Raw genomic sequence first — 13,291 nt, 5'->3', positions numbered from 1 at the left:
TTCCTCAAAAGGCAATGGAAGCAGAGTCTTTGAATATTTTTAAGGCAGAGGTAGATAGATTTGTGATAAGCAAAAGAGTGAAAGGCTATCAGAGGTAGGAAGGAATGTGGAGTTGAGGTTGCAATCAGATCAGCCATGATCTTATTGAATGGCAGAGCAAGCTCGAGAGGCTGAGTGGCCTACGCCTGCTCCTAATGCGTATGTTCAAATGTTTGTTCATATTTCCATTTATGTAGCACTTTCCACGATCACCAGACATCCAAAGTGCTTTACAGTCAAAGAAGTGCCTTACAACCAAAGAAGAACTGGTTGAAGTGTAATCACTGTTGTAATATGGAAAATGTGGCAACCAATTTGTAAACAGCAAATTCCCACAAACAGCAATGTGATAATGACCTAATAACCTGTTTTTCTGATGTTGGTTGAGGGATAAATATTGGCCAGGATACTGGAGATAGCTTACTGTTGTTCTTTGAAATATTGGCATGTGATCTTTTACGCCAGTCTGAGAGGGCAGCTGGGGCCTTGTTTTCATCCAAAAGATGGGACCTCTGAAGGTGCAGCGCTACCTCAGTACTGTACTGGAGTGTCAACCTTGATTTTCTTTGCTCAATTCCTAGAGTAGAACTTAAGCCCACAGCTGAAAACTGAGCCATGGCTGGCACCTAATAGTTGAGATCCAAGCTCTGATCCTTGAGGCACACGTCTAACACAGCCTGCAATCCTGAAAATGACTCATTTACTCCTACACTCTGTTTTCTCTGTTTCTGTTTTACCCCCAATCCCTTGAACTGTAATTTTGTGCAATTTACCAAATGCCTTCTGAAAATCCAAATATACTACATCCGATAGATCCCTCCTATCTACCCTGCTCATTATGCCATCAAAAAAACTCTAAGAAATTTGTCAAACACGATTTCACTTTCATAAAGCTCTGTTGACTCTACCTTATAATATTGTTATCCATGAAATATGCGCCATTAGTAAACATAAAATTTTTTAAGAGCTTTCTTACTTGTTCGTTCCATTTTTTGTTTTAACACATTTTGTTTGGAAACTGGCCTTTATTGGAAATTTTAATTTTTGTGTGCTTATTATATATAATTTTTCCTTCAATATTGTTTGTTCATAAGCTCAATTTTTTTTAACTCTTTCTACTTAAGTTTTCAAGTTTCGTCCAGTGAGCCTGGAAGAACTTACTTACACTGGGAGGATAATGACAACTGGAGGAAGGGGTGAAATGACAATGCGTCCACTTAACTTCACGGAACAGGCATGTTATGTGAAACATTTTATTTCTTATTTCATGATTACGCATTGACATACGTTCTTCAAGTTTTGATCTGTAATTATATATAAATTCATTATAAAAATTGAGATTCTCTCTAATCCTCCGTCCCCATAGTTATTAAGCAGTGTTAGTTTAGATTAAATGTTAGTTTAGATTAAATGTATGTGTTTCAGCTTTTTTAATAAAGAGTATAAGGGTCTTTTTCTGTGAGCACAGGCTTTATTATTTGCTTTGAGTTATGATGTTTTTTATGACCAAACTTGATATTCAATTTTGTTAAAATCTTTTTGACACAGGGGTCAGTTTACTTATTTACTGGGATGTTGTCTGGTAGTTACAACATGCTAAGTTATGGCATAATGCAAAATAAATGTATAAGGTCTTCAATGACCTAGAGAGATGTGACTATTTGCATTGCTTCTTTCTTCTTATGTGTTTGTTATCTGTCACTGTTGTTTTTTCATATTTTTGAAGATGGCTAACTTCTTTCTTGATCAACCTGATGATGCCTTCAGTTCAATGGGCAAACTTCTAGAGGAGAACTTTTACTTTGGAGAATCTGTCCTCAGGGTAAGGATTGTTTATGTTTTCTGTAAAGTGATTGCAAGAATCCCATAAAATTATAACAACTTAAGTTACATGATGATCTAAGTGATTTATTGATTTATTCTTGTTCCTAGAAGGTTGTACTTAGATATTAATAATAATGATATTATTTTATTAATTAATACACAATAAATGGGAGGATCTTAAGAGGTCTAGGGGAAGTGATGGACCTTGGAGTAGATGTCCACAGACTCCTGAAGGTAGCAGAACAGGTTGATAAGGTGGTTAAGAAGGCGTATGGAATACTTTCTTTTATTAGCTGAGGAATGGAATATAAAAGCAGAGAGGTTATGCTGGAGCTATCTAAAACGCCAGTTAGGCCACAACTTGAGTACTGTATGCAATCCTGCTCACCTCATTACAGAAACGATGTAATTTCACTGTAGAGGGTACAGAGGAGGTTTATGAGGTTGTGCCAGGACTGAAAAATTGCAACTATTAGGAAAAATTGGTTAGGCCGGATTGTTTTCTTTGCAACAGAGGAGGCTGAAGGGGAGATTTGATTGAGGTGTACAAGGTTGCGATGGGCCCGGGTAGAGTGGATGGGAAATACTTATTTCCCTTAGCAGATAGGTCAGTGACTAGAGGGCATAGATTTAAAGTGATTAGTAGAAGGACTAGAGAGGAGATGAGGAACATGTTCTTTTACCCAGCAGGGCAGTAAGGGTCTGGAACTCGCTGCCTGAAAGGCTAGTAGAGGCAGAAACCCTCAACTCACTTAAAAGATGTTTGGATGTGCACCTGAAGTCTTGTAACCTCAGGGCTACGGACCAAGTGCTGGAAAGTGGTATTAAGGTGGGTGATTCATTTTTCAGCTGGTGCACACACGATGGGCAGCGTAGCCTCCTACTGTGCAATAAATTTCTCTACTTTTTCTGAATATCTGAAACAGAAGGATGTGGGGAGAGACCTGGGTGTGTAGCAGTTGGTGAATTACTCCTTGGGAGAACCAGCACAGACACGATGGACTGAATGGTCTTCTATGCTGTAACAATTCTATGATTCTATTCTATTCTGTTTTATAGATGGGCTGAAATAAGGCAGTTGAATTTTAATGTGGACGTTGTAATTGTAAGTTGGTTGGTAAGGAGACACATTAAGTTCTGGAATGAATCTACCAAACTATTTAGTATAGAATTTTATATTGTAGATAGGATAATTATGTTATATTGTTACAAGCAACAGTCAGTTTTGGTGCATTTCTGGAAACTTCCTCAAATTATGGTTGTAACATTAAGGTACAGCAATGTTTAAGTTGTGAATAATTGAGACGAAAACAAATCTAACTTGCCCTCAATTGCTGTGCAAGTTTAATTTACAAAGTTGGATGATAGGGGGGAAAATAATTGACAGGGTTCTTTGCTTAATTGCCTTCCCATGACTCTCTCTGAAAATGTGTGTTAAGATGTTAAGCAAGGTTAGATTGGGATCCCTTGTACCACCCTTGATGCTTGAAATGCTGTTACAGTCCAGACTTGACATGACGATGGTCACTTTGGCGATGTATCATTGGGCAATCAATACCTGTAATGACGAATGTGGGAGGGACAGGACGAGAGAAGCAACAGCATTAAAAGAAAAAATGCTGGAAGCGCTTTTTTTCTTGACCTGAGGTTGAAAAATTATCTTGCTTCTGGTCTATCAGCTACACAAATGTTGATGCCTCTGTTGACCTGCTCAGTGTGTGCCTTGCCTCACCAAACCATGACTGTCCCTCTTCCTCACTGTTCCCCATTACAACTTATGTCAGTGGCTATCCATTGTAACCCATATTGTACATATGAGCAGCCTGGCTGACTGGTTTAGCTAGCTTTAGCATTTCTGCCTATCCACTAACAAATCCGCCTATTATTCCAGAGTTATCCTGTGTTCCTGGACCACTCCAAATTCAGACTGCTTAACGTAGGCCTTGAATGTTTAATATTGTAAGTACAGAGACCTTTGGGTATTAGAAGGTTTCACCACTGCAATGTTCTTTCTTCAAGGGAAAGGCAAGACAGACAGCAATAAGTGTAAACCATCTGAAGAAATTTACAGAGCAAGTACGAAGGAGAGAGTAAGTGACATCACAATCTACATCCTGTGGAGGATACATATTGTAATGTTGCTCTTTACAAAGAGATCCCTCACACAGATGTGCTGAATAATTTCTCCAGGTCACATTTCACTGATATTATCATGATTTATTTAAACAAAAAATATTCAATAACTATACATTAGCTCTAAGTGACAGCAATTGACTATTACATTTTCCATGTTAAGTATTAAAATCTGAATTGCATCACTGGGTTATAGGATTAAATTTTGCAAATATTAAACACCATCTTCAGGATTGCCTCAGATCCATGTCCTGTGGAGAATCCCCCAAGTCTATTCTCAGAAGTAATGTATTTATTGGCAAGTAAAGTTCTTCCTCATCTCTGCCCAAAGGCAGATCCAGCCCACAGCGCCACGACCTCCTCCACAGGTTGGGCAAGGAGGCAGGTCCAAATCCATCCTGGAATGGGGATCGAACCACATACTTCTGGCATCAATCTAATCCACACCTGCTGTCCAGCCAGCTCACCACCCCACCCATCCCCAGCAGGGACACTACCACTGTGGCACAAGACCTCCCAAGTATAATTATACCAAATAATTTGTGATTTTACATCAGCTGTAGTACTGCATGTAAATGTTGTTAAGACCTACAAAAGTGTGTAGATGACTGTCCATTTAGCATTCTTCTGATGTATGCTCTTCATTAATGTTATAGATGTCCACTTCCTTGTCAGAGTAAGCGAGCAAGACTTTTAAATCTCTTGTTGCGGGAGTCTGTTTTTGATATCCCACCAAACTTGCTGGCAGAAAATATCCATGAAGAAATGAAGACCCAAAGAAACAAACTTCTATTTGATCATTCTGCCACTGGAGGTGCCCTGGTGTACTGTCCTTTCTCTAAAGAAGCCCATTTAGAAGAAGGATGTCTGATCTATCCTGGCAGTGAGTCCATGAGCACGCTCAGTATCCTTTGGGTAAACTTGTCTCACTTGTTTATGAATAGTTTGTTAATTATTACATTTGTGCTTTTTTCTTTACCTCAAATCTATGCCGCAAATGAGGCAACTTGGCTGTCTTCTCTTTTCCCGCAACTCCCCATTCCTCCAGAAACAAAGTAATGAAAAAAATGTTTATAATGAGAGTAATGTAGTCTGAACTCTGTGACCCTGGAAGAATAAGAGCTGCGGATGCATGGGGAACAAGTTCCCCTCCAAACCACACACCATCCTGATTTGAAACTATATCGTTGCTCTTTCACTGTCGCTGGGTTAAAAACCCTCCCAAATGCCCTGTGGGTGTATGATATTTCATACTCCCCCTCAATTACAATGTCTGGCTTGTCTGTCTCTTCTTTCAAAACAGACACAAAGGGTGGGATTTTCTGGCCCCGCCAACTGGCATGATTTTCCGGTGCCGTGGTCACCTGCCGCACTGGGACCTGGAAATTCCAACCCAGGTATTCAGTAAGAACCATGTCCATGTCTTTCAGCTCCACACACAAGTTACCTTTTTGTCTCTAAACAACCCTACCATTTCCTTATAAACATAAAGAGCAAAAAGGTTTGTAAAACATCTTTGGATTTTCCTTGATTTTGCTTGCTAATACTTTTTCTCTTTGCTTTCCTAATTTCCTTTTAAATTATACCCCGTACTTTCTATACTCTTCAAGGCCTTCTACAATACAGAGTTCCTGACATCTGACAAATGTTTCCCTTTTTTTGTCTTATCTTACTCTGTTTGATCTAACCATCTCCTCCTTGAATGCCTCACAATGCTCTGACACTGACTTACTGTCAAGTAGCTGCTTCCAGTCCCGTTTTGCCAAATCACATTTCCATTTAGTAAAATTGGCTTTTTTCCAATTAAAACCTTTAGTCCTGGTATATATTTAGCCTTTTCCATTACTATGATAATTCTAACTGAATAATGATCATGACCGCTGAAGTACTGTCCCCGATACCCCTTCTTCTTGCCCAACTTCATTCCCTAAAACTAAGTCCAGAACTTCCCCTTCTTGTGTTGGACTTGCTATAAAGTTATAAAGTTCTCCTTTGTGCATTTTAAGAATAATGTGGCCTCTATACTTTTTGTGCTGTCTTATCCTAAATAATATGAGGGTAGTTAATTTCTGCCTTGTAGATGGTGGGCAGGCTTTGGGAAGTCAGGAGATGAGTCACTCACTGCAGAATAACCAGCCTTCTGATGTGTTCTTGTAGGCATAGCATTTATTTGTGGGTCCAGTTAAGATTCTGGTCAATGATGATCTCCAGGGTGTTGTTGATGCGGATTCAGCAATGGTAATGCTAATAAGTGTTAAGGTGAGGTGGTTAGACTATTATTGTTGATGGTCATTGGCCGGCACTTGCGTGATATGAATGTTACTTGCCGCTGAACAACCCAAACTTAAATATTGTCCAGATCTTGCTGTATGTAAGTATGGATGTTATGTGGGGCGTTGCGAATGGAACTAAATACCATGCAATCATTTTTAAAATTTATTATTTCACAGGATGTGGGTGTTGCTGGCTAGGCCAGCATTTATTGGCCATCCCTAATTGCCTACGAGAACATGGTGGTCTAGAACTGCTGCAGGCCATTTGGTATAGGCACACCCACGGTGCTGATGTGAAGGGAATTCCAGGATTTTGACCCAGTGATGCCATAGTGCATCGGTGGTGGAGGAAGTGAATGTTGAAGGTAGTGAATGGGGTGTCGTTCAAGTGGGCTGCATTGTCCTGGATGGGGTTGAGCTTCTTCAGTATTGTTGGAGCTGCATTCATGCAGGTCAGTGGAGAGTATTCCATCACACTCCTGACTTGTGCCTTGTAGATGGTGGACAGGCTTTGGGGAGTCAGAAAGTGAGTTACTCTCCATAGAATTCCCAGTGTCTGACCTGCTTTTGTAGTCACAGTATTTTTTTATTCATCAATGGGATGTGGGCATCGTTGACTAGGCCAGCATTTATTGCCCATCCCTAGCTGCCCTTGAGAAGGTGGTGGTGAGCTACCATATTAAACCACTGGAGTCCATGTGGTGTAGATACATCCACAGTGCTGTTAGGGAGGAAGTTCCAGAATGTTGACCCAGCGACAATGAAGGAACGGCGATATATTTCCAAGCCTGGATGGTGAGTAGCTTGGAGGGGAACTTCCAGGTGGTGGTGGTCCCATGTGTCTGCTATCCTTGTCCTTCCAGATGGTAGCGGCTGTGGGTTTGGAAGGTGCTGCCTAAGGAACCTTGGTGAGTTTCTGCAGTGCATGATGTAGATGGTACACACTGCTGCTACTGTTCGTCAGTGGTGGAGTGAGTGTTTGTGGATGCAGTGTCAATCATGTGGGCTGCTTTGTTCTGGATGGTGTCAAGCTTCTTGAGTATTGTTGGAGCTGCACTCATCCAGGCAAGTGGAGAGTGTTCAACACACTCCTGGACAGGCTTTGGGGAGTCAGGATGTGAGTTACTCTCCATAGAATTTCCAGCGTCTGACCTGCTCTTATAGCCACAGTATTTATGGCCATAACACTCCGTTCGGCGTGCAGCGCCCGCCCCTGCACACCAGTGTGTAAAATGACGTGCAATGACATCGGGCATGCGTCCTGATGCCACCGCACGTCATTCCAATCTTCAGTTCAGCGCGTGCACCGGAATCAGCCTATGTTTATACAGCATCGTTTAATGTCGGAAAATATCCCAAGTCGGTTCACAGGAGTGTAATCGGACAAAAATGGCCACCAAGCTAAAGAAGATGATATTGGGGGAGTGGGACTAACTGAATAACTTTCGGAAGCCTGGCACTGGCACAATGGGCTGAATGTCCTCCTGTGTTGTAAGATTCTACGTTCATAATTAATGATTGAAAGCTTAGAGACGGTGTTGAACAAGTGCACTAAATGTAAGACATTTGGACTGTTTACAGAAATGCTCAGCACTCCATACCAGAGAACATATCTAAAACAAGATCCTAAATTTGTAACAGTGTCTTACCACATTCTCAGGACATGCTGAGGTGATTTACAGCAAGTGAACTACTTTTCAAATTGCAGTTACTGTTTTATGTAGGCAAACACAGAAGCCGTGTTGCATACAGCAATGTCCCACAAAGGACAAGTGACTGACAAAATAATCTGCTTTAGTGTGTGGGTTGAAGAATAACAACAACTTATATTTATAAAGTACCTTTAACGAAATGAAACATCCCAAAGCACTTCACGATAGCATTACAGAACAAACTGAGCCGCATAAGGAAGATGTTAGGTCAAATGACCAAAAACCTGGTCAGAAATACAGGTTTTAAAAAATGCCTTAAAGGAGGAAAGTGAGATAGAGTGACGGAGATGCATAGGGAAGGAATTCCAGAGCTTGGCGCCTAGACAACTGAGGGTATGGCAACTAATGGTGGAGTAATTATAATATGGGATGCACATGAGGATAGAATTAGATAAACATGGATATCTCAAGGTTATGGCGTAGGAGCAGATTATAGAGCTAGGGAGGGACAAGGGATTTGAAAACAAGGATGAGAATTTTAAAATCAGGACATTGCTTGGTGGGGAGCAAATGTAGTTTAGTAAGCACAGCGCTAATAGAAGAACGTGACTTGATGCGAATTAAGATGTGGCCAGCAGAATTTTGGATGACCTCAAGTTTACAGTAAGCAGAGTATTGGAAACCAGCCAGAAATGCAGTGGAATAGTCCAGTTTAGAAATAACAATGGCATTATTGAGGGTTTCAGCAGAGCTGAGACAGGCAAAGTTGAGCAATGTTATGGAGATGGAAGTAGGTGGTCTTAAAGATGGTATGAATATGCGGTTGGAAGCTCATCTCGGGATTGAATGTGATACCAATGTTGTAAACAGACTTCTTAATCTCAGACTGTTGCCAAGGGGCAAATGCCGGCCAGATCACAGGAAAATCTCTCCACTTTATGAAATCACTAACATCATTGAACAGAGAGAGGGTGGAATTTTCCGTGCCCGCTGGCGTCGGGCATGTTCGGCAGCGTGAGCGAACAATATGGCGAGAAGGCCAAAAATCAGTTTCACAATGTCGTGAAACCAGTTAGCAATCATCCGCTTTGCCCGTCAATGGCGGGCTGCATTTCCTGCCGTCGAATGTCGGGAACCTCATTATAATACATAAGACCACAAGATGTAGGAGCAGAAGTAGACCATTCGGCCCCTCGAGTCTGCTCTGCCATGCAATGAGATCGTGGCTTATCTGTTAATCCTCGACTCCACTTTCCTGCCCCATAACCCTTGATTCCCTTACTGATTAAAATTCTGTGTCTCAGCCTTGAATATACTAAACAACCCATCTGCAGTAAAGAATTCCACAGATCCAATATCCTCTGAGAGAAGAAATTCCTCCTCAGCTCTGTTTTAGATGGGTGCCCACTTACTCTGAGATTTGTCCTAGACTCTCCCACAAGGGGAAACAACCTCTCAGCATCTGCCCTGTCAAGCCCCCTAAGAATCTTATATGTTTCAATAAGGTCACCTCTCATTCTTCTAAACCTACTCAACCTCCTCTCATAAGAAAATACCTCCATATCTGGGATCAACCTAGTGAACCTCTTCTGGACTGCTTCCAATGCCAGTATATCTTTCCTTAGATAAAGGGACCAAAATTGTTCTGGGTGTCGTCTAACTAGTGCCTTAAATAGTTTTAGCAAGACTTCCCTATTTTTATACTCCATTCCATTTGAAATAAAGGCCAACATTCCATTTGCCTTCCCTATTACCTGTTGAACTTGTATGTTAGTTTTTTGGGATTCATGCACAATGACTTCCAAATCCCTCTGTGCTGCAGCTTTCTGCAGTCTTTCTCCACTTATAATATTCAGCTCCTCTATTCTTCCTGCCAAAGTGCATAAACTCACATTTTCCCACATTATATTCCATCTGCCAAATTTTTCCCACTCACTTAACCTGTCTATATACCTCTGTAGACTCTTTGTTTCATCCTCACCACTTGCCTCCCCCCTATTTTTGTGTCATCCGCAAGCTTGTCTTTCATATATATTGTGAGTAATTGAGGCCTCAGCACTGATCCCTGTGGCAATCCATTAATTACAGGTTGCCATCCCGAAAATGCCCCCCTTATCCCAACTCTATGTGTTCTATTAGTTAGCCAATCCTCTCTCCATGCTGATATACTACCCTCACCACCGCGGGCTCTTATCTTATTAAGTAGCCTTATGTGCAGTACCTCATTGAACGCTAATTGGAAATCCAAATATATTATATTTACTGGTTCCCCTTTATCTATCCTGCTTATTACCTCCTCAAAGAATTCTAATAAATTTGTTAGCCATGATTTCCCCTTCATAAAGCCTATATCTGCATTGGACGGCCAACATCTTCTGTGTAGCATTGGCACTGATCACCACTGCCATCACCTACCAAGCCATAGTGTTAATGTTGTTGCCCCTCCTGTAGCCAGAACGGGGATACAGGCCTCCACAGAGTCCAGAAGGCACTCAAGGGATGCATCAGTTAACTTGGGGAGGTGGGGGGGCGGCTACAGTCTTCTTGCCTTTCGGGGCCATGTCTTTTTTGCAGCAGTCCTGGGCTGGAAGCACCGAGAGGTGTGCGCACGGTTGCACTTTAATTACGGCACCCGGTGTGATGAAGTGGCGAGGCGATGGCGTGGTGGGCAAATGAGAGCCCATCCACCATCAGAAAGGTGTGTTTCCTGGGAATGCATAATTAGTGAGACACGATTGGGACGTTACGGTGTGAAAAGCCACCATTATGGCTGGCAGGTAAAACGTCCTTTTTCCCGCCCGCGATTGCACTTGGTGCAAATCTGGGAAGATTCCACCCAGAGTCTCAATTTAGTGTCTCAACCAAAATATATCACCCCCTTGGTAATGCGGTATGCTGTCGGTTGACATTATGCACTGAAGCCTTGACCCATAACCTGTACCAAGGGTGCAAGAATATTACACTGAGCCAAGCTGATAACTTTTCATTATTCAGTTTTGCCTGTTATAAGCAAAAGAAAACCTGTTATTCAGAGGTTCCTGCTCCTTTACTTGGAAGCCATAACAGCTAAAATTTATGATGGAGTGTTGCACTAAGTACTAAGTAATTCTAGAACCAGGGGGTCACTGTTTAAAAATAAGGGGTCACTCATTTAAGACAGAGACGAGGAGAATTTTTTTCTCTGACGGTCAGGAGTCTTTGGAACTTTTTCTCAAAAGGCTGTGGAAGCAGAGTCTTTGAATATTTTTAAGGCAGAGCTAGATGGATTCTCAATTACCAAGGGGGTGAAAGGTTATTGGGGGCAGGCCGGAATGTGGGGTTGAGGTTACATTCAGATCAGCCATGATCTTATTGAATAGCAGAGCAGGGTCGAGTGACCTACTGCTGCTCCTAATTCATATATTAATATGTAATTTTTAATATGCCAGTGGAACACGTGTCCCTTGTGTTATTTCTGTTTACAAAGAACAAAAAACAGTACAGCACAGGAACAGGCCCTTCGGCCCTCCAAGCCTGCGCCCATCATATTGCCTGTCAAACTAAAACATTTTGCACTTCCCATCCTATTCATATATTTGTCAAGCTGCCTCTTAAACACCACTATCGTACCTACTTCCACCACCTTCTCTGGCAACGAATTCCAGACACTCACTACCCTCTGTGTAAAAAAAAAAATTTGCCCCGCATATCTCCTCTATAGTTTTCTCCTCTCACCTTAAATCTATGTCCCCTAGTAATTGACTCTTCCACCCTGGGAAAAAGCTTCTGACTATCTACTCTGTCCGTGCCACTCATAATTTTGTAAACTTCTATCAAGTCGCCCCTCAATCTCTGTCGCTCTAGTGAGAACAATCCGAGTTTCTCCAACCTTTCCTCATAGCTAATAACCTCCAGACCAGGCAGCATCCTGGTAAACCTCCTCTGCATCCTCTCCAACGCCTCCATATCCTTCAGAATTGCACACAATATTCCAAGTGTGGCCTAACCAAGGTTCTATACAGCTGCAGCATGACTTCCTAGCTTTTAATCAGTGATTATTTACTGGAATTGTAAATGGTTTCAGAACAGAGATATTAAACTTGTTACTGCTGGAATTTTGATTTTTAAAATTCAAATTGAAGGGATGACACAAGTCTGCTTGTGCGAGGCACCAGCAAAATTGAAAAGAGTGACTGTTGTGAGTTTTGAAGAAATGATTCGGGGAGCAAAAAAAAAGTGCCAACATCAAGTTTACCATCATTATTCCAAGATTCTGTGGCTTTAGTGACCAATAGTGCACAAATGCTATTTTGGAATTTGGAGAAAGGCTACATTTTATCAATATTTTGTTAAAGTTCCTTAATATGTTGATATCAGATTTTCGCAAAATCAAATTAGGTTTTGATGATGATAAAATGCCAAAATTGAATGTGAAGTTTAAACCAGCGAAGTTTATATTGAATGGTAGAATCCATCAAATAGATTGCAGTACTGTGGAAGAAGAAGGTAACTGCTAATGTAAACCATGAGATCTGCAACACCGCTTATCATTTAAAATTTATTTTAAGTAGAAAAAGCTTGCATTTATATAGCACCTTGCACAATCTCAGGACATCCCAAAGCACTTCACCTTGAAGCAGTCATAGCCCCGCATTAGGACAAAGGTTTGTGACAGCTAATTTACACACAGCAAAGACCCACAAAGAGCAATCTCGATAGTTTGTTCTGGTGGTGTTGGCTGTGGAATAAATATTGGCCAAGACACCAGGATTCCTGCCCTGCTTTTCTTTGAGTAGGGCAGTGGGATCGTTTAGGTCCATCAGCGAGTCTGGATATATAACTCATCTGAAAGACAGCATCCTTGGCAGTGCAGCGTTCCTGAAGATCTAACTAGTGGAGTGCCACAGGGAACAGTGCTGGGGCCTCAAATATTTACAATCTATATAAATGACTTAGATGAAAGGAGCAAATGTATTGTAGCTAAATTTGTCGATGACACCAAGATAGGTGGGAAAGTAAGTTGTCAAGAGGAGGTAGAGAATCTCAAGGGATAAAGACCGATTAAGTGAGTGGGCAAAAATTTGGCCAATTGTGTATAACTTGGGTAAATGTGAACTTGTTCACTTTGGTAGGAAGAATAGAAAAACAATATACTACTTACATAGAGAGAGATTGCAGAACTAGTTGGTACAGAGGGATCTAGATGTCCTGACACATGAATCATAAAGTTAATATGCAGGTACAGCAAGTGATTAGGAAGGCAAGTGGACTGTTGGCATTCATTGCAAGAGGAATACAATGCAAAAGTTTGGGATGTTTTTCTACAGCTGCACAGGACTTTTGTGAGACCAAATCTGGAGCACTGTGTGTACTTTTGGTCTCCTTATTTAA

At 41.4% G+C, this 13,291-nt stretch overlaps 1 protein-coding gene across 2 annotated transcripts in view; it reads left to right on the top strand.

The window, feature by feature from the left end:
* Positions 1-13,291, top strand: part of taf1c (TATA-box binding protein associated factor, RNA polymerase I subunit C) — a 36,958-nt gene that overhangs the window by 3,623 nt on the left and 20,044 nt on the right. For both annotated transcript variants that reach the window (XM_041201462.1, XM_041201454.1), the window contains exons 3-7: positions 1,164-1,273; positions 1,766-1,861; positions 3,883-3,953; positions 4,653-4,900; positions 12,278-12,406. In XM_041201462.1, coding sequence (XP_041057396.1) covers positions 1,164-1,273; positions 1,766-1,861; positions 3,883-3,953; positions 4,653-4,900; positions 12,278-12,406 — 654 coding nt within the window. The remainder of the gene's footprint in view (positions 1-1,163; positions 1,274-1,765; positions 1,862-3,882; positions 3,954-4,652; positions 4,901-12,277; positions 12,407-13,291) is intronic.

Source organism: Carcharodon carcharias, chromosome 1, assembly GCF_017639515.1.
Source record: "Carcharodon carcharias isolate sCarCar2 chromosome 1, sCarCar2.pri, whole genome shotgun sequence".
In the NCBI taxonomy this organism is placed as follows: Eukaryota; Metazoa; Chordata; class Chondrichthyes; order Lamniformes; family Lamnidae; genus Carcharodon; species Carcharodon carcharias.
The sequence above is the reverse complement of the archived record's forward strand: the minus strand, read 5'-3'. Positions and strand labels throughout refer to the sequence as shown.